The sequence below is a fragment of the Paramacrobiotus metropolitanus genome, unplaced genomic scaffold (genome assembly GCF_019649055.1).
Source record: "Paramacrobiotus metropolitanus isolate TYO unplaced genomic scaffold, Prichtersi_v1.0 Parri_scaffold0000045, whole genome shotgun sequence".
Classification (NCBI taxonomy): Eukaryota; Metazoa; Tardigrada; class Eutardigrada; order Parachela; family Macrobiotidae; genus Paramacrobiotus; species Paramacrobiotus metropolitanus.
In genome coordinates, this window is record NW_026570265.1 from 810,433 (window position 1) to 826,549 (window position 16,117).

The 16,117-nt window shown below is 40.8% G+C and overlaps 4 protein-coding genes across 4 annotated transcripts; 1 reads left to right on the forward strand and 3 right to left on the reverse strand.

Moving 5' to 3' along the window:
* Positions 1 to 90: 90 nt before the first annotated feature.
* Positions 91 to 7,114, reverse strand: LOC129591202 (kinesin-associated protein 3-like). The gene is made up of 11 exons (XM_055486769.1): positions 6,898 to 7,114; positions 6,673 to 6,801; positions 6,242 to 6,393; positions 5,967 to 6,158; positions 5,788 to 5,897; positions 2,164 to 2,765; positions 1,455 to 1,735; positions 1,078 to 1,385; positions 711 to 926; positions 563 to 635; positions 91 to 498 (listed from the first exon to the last, which is right to left on the reverse strand). The coding sequence occupies exons 1-11, from the start codon at positions 6,921 to 6,923 to the stop codon at positions 359 to 361; spliced, it is 2,229 nt and encodes a 742-aa protein (XP_055342744.1). The 5' UTR covers positions 6,924 to 7,114; the 3' UTR covers positions 91 to 358.
* Positions 7,115 to 7,446: 332 nt separating this feature from the next.
* On the reverse strand, positions 7,447 to 8,917 carry LOC129591253 (putative transferase CAF17 homolog, mitochondrial). Its single transcript, XM_055486839.1, has one exon. It carries the CDS (start codon positions 8,885 to 8,887, stop codon positions 7,682 to 7,684), a length of 1,206 nt encoding a protein of 401 aa, XP_055342814.1. The 5' UTR covers positions 8,888 to 8,917; the 3' UTR covers positions 7,447 to 7,681.
* Positions 8,918 to 9,548: 631 nt separating this feature from the next.
* On the forward strand, positions 9,549 to 13,700 carry LOC129591204 (trafficking protein particle complex subunit 11-like). The gene is made up of 4 exons (XM_055486772.1): positions 9,549 to 10,410; positions 10,619 to 11,381; positions 11,468 to 12,757; positions 12,971 to 13,700. The coding sequence occupies exons 1-4, from the start codon at positions 9,718 to 9,720 to the stop codon at positions 13,537 to 13,539; spliced, it is 3,315 nt and encodes a 1,104-aa protein (XP_055342747.1). The 5' UTR covers positions 9,549 to 9,717; the 3' UTR covers positions 13,540 to 13,700.
* Positions 13,701 to 13,886: 186 nt separating this feature from the next.
* On the reverse strand, positions 13,887 to 16,048 carry LOC129591349 (uncharacterized). The gene is made up of 7 exons (XM_055486976.1): positions 15,623 to 16,048; positions 15,353 to 15,488; positions 15,065 to 15,114; positions 14,854 to 14,967; positions 14,638 to 14,708; positions 14,129 to 14,270; positions 13,887 to 14,066 (listed from the first exon to the last, which is right to left on the reverse strand). Exons 1-7 carry the CDS (start codon positions 15,692 to 15,694, stop codon positions 14,037 to 14,039), a joined length of 615 nt encoding a protein of 204 aa, XP_055342951.1. The 5' UTR covers positions 15,695 to 16,048; the 3' UTR covers positions 13,887 to 14,036.
* Between the last annotated feature and the right edge of the window lie 69 nt (positions 16,049 to 16,117).

Sequence of the window (16,117 nt, forward strand, 5' to 3'; positions counted from 1 at the left end):
TTAAAAATGATTTTGTAGCGTCAGGATTATTTCAGTATCTCTCTTGTTGCAATAAACTGTCCAATCACCTTACACTCATGAGTCAGAAAGGAAATCGTTCACCTGCATAGTCGGAATACAAGAAACTTACAAAAACAAAGTACAATGCGCGGATAACGACATATAATTCTCTATTTCCATAAAATGCTTAAAAATGGACAGGATCGGACATTACGAATCGTTATTATACAGTAAAAATTAGTGGACGAAATAGCCTACCAAACAACCATAAAATAATTTCAAGAGTAATTACACATCCTAACATTGAGGCTTCAAAGTACTGAGGTTTCTATAGCGTTTGAACTGTACAGTCCCCTTTTTAAGAACGAAAGCTCAAGCGCGAAGCGGAGCGCGCTGAATATCTTTCAATCATATCCTCAACATCCTCTTCGTCTTCATCCATTTCATCGCTTAAATCGTTTAATCCATATTTTGTAACTAGATCCATTTCATCCGAGCCTAAAACAGAAATTTACTTGATTATGCACAATGGAAACCTGTGAAAAACTCGAACCCAACATACCATCGTTAAAATCATCCAAGTATAAATTACCGTCATCGCCTTCTTCTCGTCTATGCTCAATCGCACGTAACCACTATCAAACATAATTTATGAAAGGTCAACGCCTGCAGATTTCCTATTTGTGCCAAAATCAAACATCGATTCTCACCTGTCCGTTGTACTGCCGGAATCGTTCCATCTTCCATGCTTCATGGATTTCCTGGCTGGAACTGGATAGATGGAACAGCAAATCTTCGAACAGAGCTCTCGCTGTGTCGGAGCACTGCTGCGTGCGATCCGTGAGAATTTTCGTGATTCGCGGATACTCCATGACTCGTAGTCGTGCCGGTTCATATTGCACAAATTTTAACAACGCATAGCCAATCTATAACCCAAAAAAATTAAGTTTGAATGTACTTGAGAGCGTCGTAAGTAAGGCATCAATAAAAACATCCCAAGTAGTAATTTAATATCCTTATCCTGTTAATGTGAATTCAAAATCCATAAGAACTGGAAACAAGAAAATTTGCTATCACCTGCACAGCAATCTCTTCCTGAACGTCATTTACTTCCGCCAGCTTCTGGCACAACCAATCCATCATGGATGCATCGCACAGGATCTGGCAGCTTTTCGGCTGCGATGCCAAAGCACCCATAAAAACCACCAATGCAAACAATTCCGGAGGTTTCTTCAATTTCTGACAAATGGATATCAGTTCAATGTCGACGCTCCATGTCGGTAAAAAATCAGATTCCATAATAAGGCCGACTTCTAGTGCTACACTGAGGGTAATCAAAGCTTCCAAATTAAATACCGATGTTGCTTCAGTATTTTCGTCTGGAACTAAAATAAAAAAACTCACAATGAAACCGAGTGCGAATGCGCAGACTCCAACATGAAAGCTGATCTTACGTAATTTGATGATGCACTCTTTCAGCCCAGCCGGGAAGGTGTCCATATACTTTAGCAACGTCGTTATCAGCTTTACAAGATGGACATTCTGCGTTTCCATAGCTGACTCCATAATGCGTAGGATATTCATAGTCCGAATCATATCTGCGGCACAAGTTTTACTGAAAGCCAAGTTAATGGCTAACGAAACAAGGTAGTGATTCAATGTTTTATCCACGTTCCTGGTTACAAGCCGCCCGACAGCTTCGCACAATTCCAAACACTGCATATCTCGCCGATTTCTAAAAATATAAATTACCATTTTAATAGTTATTTCCAGACTCGACGAACCAACAAAACAGAACAGGCGAGGACAGCCAACTTTACTGCAAATAAGAAACATATAAACGTTCAGCCAGGAAATGTTTCAGAATACATATGAAGTGTCAAAATCGAATATTGTAAAGTAATCAGCAATCAGATACGTTACAATAAGCCGATATAAAACACGTACGATTAGTATTGCGAAATGAATTATCGTATTTAAATTTTCTGAAGATCACTTCAATATTGCTGACTCCCGTAGGATTATTACGACTTAACAGTCCAGTCGTAAAATCTCCACATGAGAACCAACATGGTCACTGTATCTAAGAACTCCTACAAACTTTGTAATTTAATTTTTAATAATAACTTTATCAATTTTAAATTATTCATTCAGAACACTAACCTTCTATCGATCGAAAGCGAATACAAAAGACGGGCAGCAAAATCCGTCGTCCTTGGGTTTTCCAATGAAGATACAATTTTTTTGGCTCCATTCTTTTTAATAATTCCCTTTCTCAAGGCCGGGCAAAGACTGAAATTAAAGAGCAGTTTCAGGGCCAGCTCGCAGACGGTTGTACTGCGCTGATGATCCAAAACGCGCATGATTTTCTCAGGAGCCCCGGCATCGACGAAACGTTCCATATTCTCCACATAGACACTTAACACCAATAAGAATTTGAGTGCTGCAATTTGTACTTCCGGATTGGATCTTTCAGCGCATCTGCACAGAATGGAAATTATATCTTTTTTCACCATCTTGGTTTGCGTTGCAACATCCTTGGCCAGCATAAACAAAATCTCAAATGCAGCGGCAATGAACAGATCTTGCTTCCGGATCAACTGGACACTTTTTCGCCGGTAGGCTTCGGTCTCAGTCGAGTCACCTTTAGCGTTATTCTGCTTGGAGGTCAGTTCGCCTTTCAGCTTTTCGTAACGTTGTTGTTCCATGCTGATTTCTTGCAGTAAATACCCGCCAATGCGATTCTTGGCAAAAATGGCTGGAGCCTGTAAAAATGAAAGCTGCATATGGCCAAGAAAATAACGGAAAGCTTGCAGAAGAATTACAAAATGCCGACGCATTACGCACTGAGCAAAAGACCACCATCATTTTCTCAATTAAGACGCAGCGGCGTAACAAAAGGTTTATGAAACACACAAGAAAATACCGATCAATCAAAATACAGAGAAAATAACCGTTTCCCGTATTTCACAATGTATAAATAACGAATCGTAATAATTATGTGGTCCATGGTCATGCTAATTTTTTAGCAATCGTGTGTGTTATAGACACAAGCGCACTAGTCTGACCGTGAGAGTGTAAATTAAACATACTGCCAAAGTTGGTATTAAAGATCTACTTGTAAAACATAACTAGTATAAGGTCTCATACGCCCTTAGGGCAAGCGGGCGGCGGTTTTTAATTTTGAGTGTATAAGGCAGCAAATGTATAAAGTACTGTCTTAAAAAACGTAAGCGCTGAAGCTGCAGAATTGGCCAGGAAATTGATATATAAGTTTAAGGGAAGTGATGGTACTTGATACTATTCTTACGTTTTACTACAAGAAAACTTTTGCGTTCGCGTACTTCCAGTCTTTCACATACTTTTTACATTCTTTTATGACATTTTGTCGATTGCATACACCCCAAAAAAAGCGGTTGGTAGGCGCATCATCCAGTTGGAGAATTATAGGCCGTAAAATTTCAATAAGTTTTAAAGTAAACTGGTACATCAAAGGACTCATTATAAAATGTAATCCACCTTTCCACCTTTTTCAAAACTAAGTACATGTAAATGCGCATGAACAATTACATTATTTTTATACACAACAACGGCGCAGCTATTTTTCAATCTTAAAATAGTTTCCAGAAATTATAAAAAAACATTTGAAAGCTTGGAAAAAATAGCGATACTGTGTTTCTTTCACTTCCGTGTGAAATCTCCTCAATCGAGTGTTGCGGCAAGTTTTTAAGCCCAAACAGTGTTCATGCTTACGTGTCACCTGCAGAATAGAAAAAAACTGCCGAATAAATTTAGGGAAAATTCAATGTTTCAAGCATCCGAAGCTGTTTTTGTAAGGGTTTATTTTTCCACTGCATTCTCAGAAAGCAAATAAATAATACAATATTAAAAATGAAATCAAAATATAATATGGATTTTCGAGAAGCAAACAAAGACTTGCGGTAACCATTAAAATTAATCGAAAGTGGTGTTCGGATTTACCGCTATTGCAACATAAAGAAAAGTAATTTAATAAATTATAATCCGTTAGGATTTTGGAATCATATCTGAAACTAAGACTGTCTCGAAAATTTTGTGCGAATTCTACAAATTGATAGTAATTCAGATATAGAACGAAAAAAAATAAAAAAAATCAGATTTTGATTCGAAAATTGACTGTACACTTAACGAATCAGGAAAAAAAATTTCGAACTTAAGTTTAGAAATCATGGCACGTAAATTTATTTCTCTTATAATACCTTGGAATTTAGTTATAGGTAAAACGATTTCAAAATAAATTCGGGAAAAAATTTAAACGGTGAGAGCAATAATTTGGTTTCCACTACAAAATTCATAAAATATTATATAATTATGGATTTTGAATTAGAGAATTTTATTACTTATTTTCTAATTTCTTGAATATTCTTGTATTTTAATTCCCATTAGTGTCTCGTTACATTTGAATTCTGCATTTTACAGCGGCACACGAAATGTGAGAAAATGGTTTTTCTGCATTGGATTTCAAAGGCAACTATCAGTTTCTTCGAAGATAATTATTTAAATATATATTTATCTAAGGTATTCTAACGTCCCATATTCCCCAAATGAGTGATTTGAAAAATAAGCAAATTTAGTAATTAAACATCATCGCACCTAGCTGCCGAAGTTTTTCATGATCTACTTATCCGGCTATTTATTTAGTTATTTTGTTCTCTAAATTTTTAACTGATTTAACCAATATAAATATTTTAAAATGGAGAGCTTGTAGACTCGAAGGTTAGTTAATTTTTTGAAGGTGATTACTTAAGTTTTGAGTGCGTAGATATTTGCAATTGGTTGTTTAATTTTTCAGAGGTGATCAAGATTCCGGTATTGTAATCATATTATTTAAAATTATTTAGAATAATTCTAAATAATTTCAAATATGAATTATTTCGAATTATTTAGAATTATTTAAAACTATATCTTGGATTCAGATCTGGATCAGGTCTTACGGTTCAGTAACGGTTGGTACTCACACCTAGAGATTTTGAAACATTTTTAAAGTTCATAACATAATAGCTCTTTTGGGAAACTGGGTTTGCGACTTAGAAGTGCCCGTCGTCGTCACTGCCCGAACATTTTAGTTTGACTCATCACGTCAAACTGTGCATATGTTGCACATATCGTTGTGGCGACCTCGGGGACCCGGATTCGAGGTCTCCAAGCACTTCAGTTCGATTCAGCACGTCCAACTGTGCAATATAGTACATATCGTTGTGGCGACCTCGGGGACCCGGGTTCGAGGTCCCCAAGTACTTCAGTTCGACTTAGCGCGTCAAACTGTACAAATACAGTACATATCGTTGTGGCGACCTCGGGGACCCGGGTTCGAGGTCCCCGAGTACTTCAGTTCGACTCAGCACGTCAAACTGTACATATATGGTACATATCGTGGTGGCGACCTCGGGGACCCGGGTTCGAGGTCCCCGAGTACTTCAGTTGGACTCAGCACGTCAAACTATACATATATGGTACATATCGTGGTGGCGACCTCGGGGACCCGGGTTCGAGGTCCCCGAGTACTTCAGTTCGACTCAGCACATCAAACTGTATAGGAATCACGATGAAAATCGGTGGCGACCCAAAGGTCACTCGGCGACCCAAAGGTCACTGTCACTTCCGTTTCATCGAACCCTCAACATGTCTTGAATTAGAAACGCGGGCTCGCTTCGCTCGCCCGCTTGATAATTGTATATAAAAAATATGCTGTGACCACTGCCACTGCTCTTGTAGTGCTTAGTGTTATTATTGTCTAGTAATATTTACTGCTGCAAGCTGCGAAAGCATGGCGAATATCCGGGTGATATTGATTTTCAAGTCCAGATTGCGAGTTTCGTCTTCCGACAGCAAACGGCATAGTCCGCTGATGATAGGTTCTACAGAATTTCAGACTATAACTTTTCCAATACCTCGAATAATAAACGCTAGAACTGTTCGGCATTTACCCGAGCGCAGTATCTGAGACATGTAAGCCCTCTTTTGGCACAACTGCAAAATCATTTCCGATCCGAGTATCTTGTCCTCCAGTGAACTGTACAACAATGACCGGTAATGCGGGAGTTCCGACATTTTGGCATCCACCTTGGCCATTTTAATGGGGGTGGCGGCTAAGGGTCGCATTGCGGAAGAAGGTCGGTCTGTAATAGCAAAACATGCTAAACCCAGAATGTCAGGATGATGCAGGTGCAACGCAAGTTATGCAGTATGCACCCACTCGTACATTGCAAAGAAGATTTCTGTCGGTTCCGAATTGCGTTCAAAAGCTGTTCCAGTTCGTCGGCACGGTTCGGGTCCAGATAAGCGCATTTGGATATTGCATCTTTGGCCACTCGTTTCAAATCGGTTGCATCGGCCAGGTTAGTGAAGTAAATTCTACAAAATTATAATGCAAATCCGGATGATGCGCAGATTATTACGTACTTTCGATAAAAAAATACCTGCCGATAAAATATCTCCATTACAATTTAAACAACCATTTTACTTCTTTACATCAGCGATAGGACCTGTTATACTGTACGTGTGCTGGATATTGCCGAATAAAATTAGTTCAACCACGTTTTTTTAGCAAGGAAAAACTAATAAAACAAGGTACAAAATACAATACAAATTAAATTGTACATATAATGCATATTGCTGCACCATGTGGCGTACAGTTTTGTGACATCTTTCGCTCCGTTAGCGGCTTCAGTACCGTCGGCACGCAGCACCGTTGCATGGACTTGGTATTTCACAATCACTGCGGGCTCCGAAGGATGCAGTTCACAGTAGCCACGAGAAGCTCTGAAAGGAAAAACATTAGATAAAAAGTCAAGATGGTCATAGATGAAATGGTGCTAAATTGCGCCTATGCCAAACATCCAACAGATTTAGCATTACTTTTGCACGACCACTTGGTAGTTCATCGTCGTATCGGCAACGGTTTCTGAGTACACTTCCTCCAAAACGCTAATCTAGTCCCAGAATTTCCAGAACTGGTGTTTTCATTTCAAAGTTGCTAAGCAGGGGGAACAAGATCGATCGTAGATTCGTTTTCAGAAAATGCGGAGAGTGTTCACTATTAGGAGTAGTACAGTAAATACAAACTCAACAAGATGTAGCAGATGCAACCTTCATTTTCAATCGATACGAACACACAAGTACAGAGTACAGCAGCGGCCACTGTCAGGCGCTTATAGCACTCATACACTGTGTGCTAACTTGTAGAATAACGAATGATGCTGATGACAAGAAACGCCGGCTTATATCGGGCTAAGCTTGCGAAGCATATAGAATAATTCATTAATTTAGGAATAATTTATGGTTTAGCAAAATTTTGTTATTCTTATTACGTCAAAAGTGCAACATCTCGAAAATATCCAATTTGAGTAATTACTGATTTGGTCATCTTCAAAGAAACAAATTTTCTGTGAATTTTTTTGCGCTTCTTTCTTAGCTCCAACTTTCACCTGTCAGTTATACGAGTTTAACGCTATCGGGTGTCAGCTATACCTAAAAACCCAACTTGACCAATCCTTTTTGCAACTTCGTTCGGCTTTAATAAGTTACAACAGGCTAAAAGCCATGAGTTTAACAAACACAAAACATTTAAAAACTATAGTAAACAAACGCAAGAGCCAAAAGGTCAATTCCAATCAGAAACAATTAGCAATTACACAGTTAATTAATCAGGCTCCGGCCACCAGTCCGGTTTAAGGGCTCTAACTTCGTGTACCTGGCCGTCACAGGTCATATCCAGTTTATGTGCCGCCAGTGCTTCACTGATCCGCAGCACAGCCAATCCATCAGAACCAATATGTGCCCGTAATTTCCCCACAGAAACCACTTTTCCGTTGTGTTCCGTCGCAATTCCACTCCCGGGTGCCAGCACATCGCTCTGATTTTCTTCCACACCGTCAATAACGATCGGCATGATACGTTTCCGGACCACACCGGTGTGCTGAGTGCGAGCGGTTAATTCTTGCCCCAAATAGCAACCCTTATGAAAGTGCACGCCGGACAAGTAATCCAGGTTGGATTCCAACGGGAAGCATTCGCCCGGAGGGAGATCCGTTTTCCCCTCTGCAATTCCATTTATATAGCGAAATTTCCTGTACCGTCCTTCATCCGTTGTAATAAAATTCTTGCGACTCTCGGCCCAGTTTTCGCTAGAAGAATTGCGGACATAGAAACGCCGGCCTAAAATGTTCAACCGCGGATCCGGAAAATGTATTATTTCGTGGCTAATTTTCGACATGGTTTCCGCATCGATTGCGTCATCCTCTAAACATACGTAAACATCAAACTTGACACCTGCATCTACATTCACGTCTTTGCGTAATTTATACATCTTCAGATGGCGCAGCAAATTCTGTTGCAATGCCGTGTCGTGCTCGATTAAATAGGCGTCGCTGTCAAATTTGCAAATGATCACATCATACACCACGCGTCCCTGCGTGTTGAGCAACATGGCGTAAATACTCTGCGGTCCGCCTTCATCACTGGCATCCAGCAGGTGAATATCGTTCGTAATCAGTCCCTGTAGATAGGCGGCCGAATCTTTCCCTGATACGAGAAGCAATGATCGAGATCCAAGTCGCATGAAATGGGCTCTGCGATTTTCCGCTTCAACTGGGGCATCCACGGCAAAACGTCGTGCTGGAATCTTGCATGCGTGCGAACGTTTTGCATCATGCGGAGAAAATTTCGGTGAAGCGTGAATTACCGTACGGCTAAACGTGCAAAAAGAACGCGGTTTAGGGTGATATTTTGCTGATTCGCTCTGGGGCTTTCCGGCACTCGATAAATATTTCGGTAAAGACTGACGGACGTTTGCAGAATGGACAATCTTCTGGCAATATACCATCAACTTCCGCAACACTAGATTCATTTTCTCTGTAATAGCCAATACCTGATAAATTTCCATACAAAATCAGACTCTTCGCGCGATTTCCGTACGCGACCCCAACAGTGGTTCGCTGGCAGCGGGTACACTCGCTGCCTCGGACGGTACTAGAGTTTCGTCTTTCTTATCAATGAAACGTATCCCCTGGGTAATAAACACGAACCCGTTGTAAGCAGTGAACAACATAAGAGCGCCAACGGCAGTACGGTGAAGGAAATCAATTGTTCGCATTCGCGGCATTTCCGAAAAATCAGCCAGGGATCATACCAATGGAATAAATGGACGCAAAAAGGCAATCCGACAGCAAGAAGAATGAGCTATCATATCACTTCAAAACAAAAATGCACTGAGCGAACTTGCAGGATTTTAGTTAGCCATAGCCATAGGGATTATGTCTGTTAGGGATCCACCTGCCTCACTTCAACCATAAAATTAAAATTACCAAATTTCAGAAAATAATTTTTTGAAAAATGAAATATTTTTCTTGATAGTTGATCTGGAAGGGATCAGTCGGGGCTGGGGACCGGAAGTCGTCACGTTTTAAATAACTTAAAGTAACCGCCGAACACACGTTTAATTCAAATTAATTTATTGATTCGACCAACCGCCCTTGGAGAGAAGAGCGCTTCATGCTACGTTAACAGCAGGCACCCTTTTCACATGTTGGATTTTTGTGTTTTCCACTTTTCCTCTCAATAAGTTTTATGGTTTTGCAACTTTTGCTCCAGAAATGCTCGCAAAAGCCATATGGTTTACAAAAGTTTTAGCAGTAGATGGTTAACTGATGCGCTGTAGATGTAAATAAAGCAACAGCAATGAACCCTCCTGATCTTGCCGACCCGCTGTTCAACGTTCCTCCTGAAGTTTTGGTGGATCCTGTTCCTTTCGTCGCGCTTTGTGGCTTGGACGTAATCCACAATGCCACCCATCGTCTTATCTGGGACGCGTTCGCCTCAAACAGGAGCAGTGAACGATTGCCGGTTTCATACCGCGATATCCCCGCTGATCACGAGTTCCCAGTGAGCAAGGTGAAAAAGTCCTATGAGTATGGCACAGTGCCAAACGGAATCCTGAAGAGCAACTGGATAAAAAAGCACCTGTACGAAGTGCCTTCGTTAGTGGTGTTGTTTGTTGATCTGGAATGGGATGATCCTGCCTTTGCTGAGAAGAAAATAGCATGTTCCAGCAAAGTGGCTACGATTCGTGCAAGTTTAGCGGGACGGAACTCTAAGATTGCTCTGGTTCTGATTCAGTCGCGTCCACACACCTTCGCACAAGGCGAACCGTCGCCAGATGCCGAGAAAATTACGGGGATGTGCAATGCGTGTGAACTGGCTTTCAAGCAGTTATTCCTGCTTCCGAATAACGAAAATCTGGCTGCCTACGTTGTAAGGCTGGAAACGGCACTTTTTGACACTATTCAGGGCTATTATTTGAACGAAGCTAAAAGAGTGCGTGGACATCGCGATGCCGTGATGCGGATGCAGTCGCAAAATCTTCCTTTACTGGTGAGTTCGCGAACATTGCAACTGATGCACTTTGGAAAAGGAGCGGTTAGATTTCGAATGCTCGCAATTTCCTGGTATTTCCCCATTGATATTCTTTAACTGACGGAATAATTTATGATGGAAAATTCGTTTTATACCATTTGAACAAACCGTACAAAAATTTCTGATTTTAATTATTTATGGATATAAAAAAGCTTTTTATTTTCAGGTGCGCCATCAATTTAAAATGGGTTATTTTAACGAATTTCGACAAGACCGTCAGACAGCGCTTAAACATTACCAGCAAGCCTATCAAAATCTGCAGCAGATTCGTCAGGACGGCGGTTTCGAAGTGAAAACAGTGGCCATGATTATTGTTTATCGAATTTGTCGATTGTCGTTCCGGCTTAACTGTCCAGTGGATGCCATAACGAGTTTCCGGAAGCATCTGGATATATTCCGCACGTACAAAGGCCCACCGGAACTGGCTTATCAACATGAAGCCTGGTTGTTTCGACAGAATTTTCTCTTTGCCATTCTGTTTGAAGATGCCATTCGGTCGGGCCTGGCGGCAATCCCCTCAGAAAATCCAGGAATGTATTATACAAAAGCCGCCAACCATATGAAACTACGGCAGCAGACCTGTTTGAGTTTTCCTCCTCCGCAAATTCCTTTCCAGCCGGCCCCGCCAGTGGATGGGGAATTTTATGGCCAGCTGATCCTCAGTGTGCCCTCATCGTCGGGTGATATGCCCGTTTCGATATACCTACAGAACTGTGAACGAGCGGTCAATCATACCAGTTGGATGATACACCTTCTCGGTTCAGCTGTTTCGCAGTTTAAAAAACACCGCTGCGCCCGGACGGCATTAATGCTGTTCAGTCGCATTGGGGATGAATATTGCGACATCGGCCTCTACGATAAAGCCCAGGTGCTATATAGTCAAGGCTTGAACGAATACCGGAAAAGCAAGTGGAGCGTGATATTCAGTCGTAAGTTACGGGAGTATTGAGTTTTAGATGAGACAGCGGTGGTGATTGTCATTTTATGTGATAATTAAGGATTGTCTATATTTTAGAACTTCTGCTTCGTCAGATTAAGATATCAGCACTCATGCCGAATGTATCCGAATTCATCAAGAGCACCTTGGAAGCCATTGGAGCCGGTTCGTTTCTACAGTTTGAAGATCGCACGGAACTGCAGGAGACGTTGCTGCAGATTCTTAGCGGTAATCGGCCTGATTTCCGCAGCCTTTTGGGTTCACAGAGCCAGATTGCCTACCAGAAATGGGGTGCACTAACTCCGGAGAACATTTCCTGTTCACTGGACATGGATCCTCTTTTGTCCTGCATTGAGCACGAATGTGCTTTTGATCGTTCCGCATTCGAAATCAGTCAGATGGTCTCGATAACTGTGAAACTGACGCTTACCACACCATTGCCCATGCAGATGTCGGAATTGCAGGTGACGTTGTCTAATCCAGCATATAATGGTTACTGTTGTATTAAAGATGGCACAGCTCCGGCGAATACACCGGAGAATCGATTGTACCTAGTGCCCAATGAAGAGAAACTCTACCAGTTCCAGTTCCCTGCTGTGCCGGAAGATGTTGGAAAACATATTGATATAACCAAACTGATACTGAAATTTGGATCTTTGCCGATCACTTTGAGGCTTGTTTGGTCGAATTTCGGAAAGATAAATCGAACATACCAGGCGTTTTGCAATGGACAGTCTTTTAAAGTATTGAACGATGACGCAGTATCCAGTTTGCAGTCAGTTGACATTGAACGGCGACCAGCATTGGCGGTTGTCCAGTTGCCACCCAGTGCCCTGATTCTTGTGGGCGAAACTTACAGGATATCGTTTTCCATCGTGAACAAGGAGCAGGCAGTGATTCGGAAGCCGGTTGTTGGTATTACGTGTGACGATCCTGCTGTAGCCGGAAAGATTGTCTTTGGATTGCCGGGATCGGAAGAATTCGTGAGCGAATGCAGCTCAACCTTGCCTGACCTGTCACCTGATTCTACTTACGAATTTTCATTCTTAATCCGATGTAGTGCGGGTTTTAAGACCAGCGTTCGGATATTCCTCTCTTATGACCTTACTGATCCCTTTTACCGCTGCTTGGTGCAGGGTGTTACGCCACTGGAATCAACAAACCCGTTACAGATACGACTTCTATCCAAAGAGTTCAACAGCGAGGAACATCCATCGGAAAAGCACGTCATACCGCCCGGAAGCGATATGGTTTACTTGATTGTCATCAAGAACGCCTCACCGGTGAAAATAACACTCGGGGGTGTGGAACTGAAGATGAATGACAGTGTTCTGACATCGGTTGTTCCAATCGAATCGCATATCGCTGGTATGTTTCTTATGTTGCTTTTTCATAGATTTTGTTTGGTTAGGCGATGTAAAACGCAAATCCAATTGCAGGGAAACTTCGTATATTTGGTATTAATTTTGCGTACGAATGTGCTAGTTTTTGTTTTCAGATCTAGAATAGTATGTGTGTACAAGTATGGATGGAGATCTCGCGTACTTCTGTGCTTGGTATGTGAAACTTTAAATGTTTTAGGCTTGCAACTATTGGAGGAAGAAGAAGCACAGGAAGCGTATTTCCTCCATGTTGATGAGTCGTGCACACCTGGATCGTCAGTTTTAATGGGTCCACTGATTTTAACATGGAACCGAACAGATTCCGATCAGAATCCTGCGTTGACTTATATCCCGGTGCCTGATATGCTCATCAAAGCTTCCCCATCGCCTCTTAAAGTGTTTTTAGATTTACCAGCCAGTGTAACGCAGTTTGAGCCACTGGGTCTAGTGTACCGAATTCACAATTGTTCGGATCAGTTACTGGACATCCATGCCTTTTTGTCGACGAACGACGAATATGTGCTTGCTGGGGAAAAAGAGGCCCGTGTCCGGTTGGGACCACGAATGGAAACTTCATTGCACTCGTCCATTATACCCATCAATGTCGGTTACATGCGACTACCGGAGTTTGAAATTAATTCCACAGCGGATATCGACTGCCGGGAATGGATTGATTCCCACATTCCCAAAACCATATTTGTGATGCCGAAAGACTTTTCTAATGAAAATTGTTTGATAAATCCTCTGCCAGCTGGTATGACCGCATGATAGCTGCAAAATTGTTATAGAATGGGTTTTCGGAGATTATTAAATCAGCTAAGTACTGTGCCGATTACTCTACAGATGGTGCCATGATGCAGTGTGAAGTGTTTTTCTGTGAAAGTTTTAGTTTTTTGCTTTTATTGCGCTTGATTAAAAGTTTCTGTTGATTTTTTGTGCGTCACATATATGTTATAAAACGTTTCGCTTCAAACGGTAAAGACTACACAGGCATTTAATATACTGATGGTGAGTGATATTAAGAGTGATATTGATTATTCTGTCGTCGATTGTTTTATTGTATTGTAGTGTTTTAAGTAACCCGTCCAAATGCATTTTGTTCCCGTACGGGATGCAGTTTATGCGTCCCGTCCAAATGCAGTTTATTTTCGACTTCTTAAATTGCCGATTTTAGATTTCGACTCATGGTAATCGTAGTACATGCTTTATAACAAAAGCATTGGCTGCCTTTATACACTAGAAAGGTTGGTAGTAAAAATCCGCTCTTAATGGTCCAGATATCGGTTCAGATAATCCTGTGAATAAACATATCAAAATAGAAAAGTATGAATTTATTTAAAATTTTGAATTTCACTACCATTCTGTATTTATCCACACATTTTACGAACTCCTTCGCTTTTCCATGACAAGAAATGGATCGCGATATGTTATCGTCGTAGCACTTTATCAGTTCCCTCTCAAATCTGGCACAAGGAAGCGCGGGAACAAGTGGTTCTGGCCTATTACCAGCAACACAAAGTCTGTTATTATGCACTGTAAAAGCAGAACTGATATTTATAGATGCACTCTTAGCATCATCAGTGTACGTATTCTTTGCATAGCTGTCTGTCGAGAAACAAATTTACTAAAAATTAGTAACGTTGAAATATCTTCTGTTAATCAGTTTACAATTTTTTGAGTTGTGTATCGGTTAAGAACACAACACAATCATTCATTTACAACCTCATCACAACTAACACGATCGTTAAGCGCGATATGCGACGAGAAACAAAAACCTTCCACCTATCTCGTATTTAACCTTCCACAAACCTTCCACAAAAACCTATTTAAGTATAAGTGCTTTGTATTAGTATTTCCAGATCTAACCTTAACATTTCCTCCACTAGGTTAATCGTTCCGCTTAATTCGTTGGCAAATTTAGACTCACTCTGTTCTATCTACAAACAGTTATCCTTGCTTAGCTAACAGCTGATTAAATACAGTAATTACTATGTAATTATTGGAACATGGAAAAATAATCCGACTGGACGTTAACGCGTTATACTCAGTAGAAAGGCAAAGGTCAAGAAACCAAGTACTTACTTTTTCCTCGAGTTCAGCAATTCGTTCTTGCCATCGTTTCTCCAAGTTGACGAATACTTTGGCAGACGCCGAGTCGTTTTCGTGGTGTACAGGATTTAATATTGTATTTTGTGGCTGAAAAATGGTTTTCAGTTTTGGAAAAAAGATAAAACTGATACTGCATCCACATACGATTTTCTGGGATTTTATTGTATATGGAACATTACCGAACCATGTGAAACGTAATGTTTCCATTTTCCTTGGACACATTGGGATGATGCACTGTAAAAAGCAAACTTTCTTTTACAAACCAGCTCACGAAACTACATAAAAACAACTCAACGGTAAACAAAAATATTTGATCATTGCGAGGTAATTCGTTACCTTACTCTATAATTGTTAAGGGGTAATTTTTAAACTTTTTCAATATAATTAAATATGTATTACAAAGTACAAACGCACTCGAAATGTGCTAACATATGGTTGCAGGAGTAATGGATTTTTGTTTACTGTGAAATACCTGCATGGCCGGGATTAGGCTGGCGATTGTGATGACGTCCGTGATTGTGATGATGGGATGCACCAAGATTAGTTTTTTTAGCGCTGCTGGTCGCTGTGGAATTCTTCCTTAACCTGTCAGCTACTTCCTCCGAAACCTGTATAAGAAAGACGCGGTGGCCATTATCTATGGACGTATAACGGTATTATGGGCGTAAAAGGTCAATTCCTCTTAATAGTGTATGAAAGGGCACATTTTACACAATGAACACCGGCCGGATATAACACTTGCCGCGATGGAACCACTGGGATCCCGTTGAAAGCTGACGCGTCGGGTGTTGTTGGTGCTTTCTCGATTGCCCATTTCGTATAATTCAGGAAAATAAAAGCATGTAAAAGTTGTCAAAATTCTGTTTGTTACCAGACTAGCACTATCACCAGCATAGTACTTGGGGTATGCTGTTAAGGTGAGATAAGCACTTTAAAAGCTCTGGGCGTACCAAAACATTCTTATAGTGTGCATTATATAAATGTGTGCACGCAGTTATTAGAACCGAAAGGCACATTGACAGGAAAAAATTACCAAAACCAAAACTAATATCAGTTCTAATGTTTCTGTTGCCGTTTCCGATACTACCTTATTTCAGAGCTCTGTGTGAAGTTCATTTAGTACGAGTACGAAGTATAGATAGTGCTTTTTATTTTTGCAAATTTTGTGCTCGCGGTAGGTACGTGAATCTTATGTTACGAGTGTTCTTTGGCCATAAAACTGTAAGTAAGACCACGT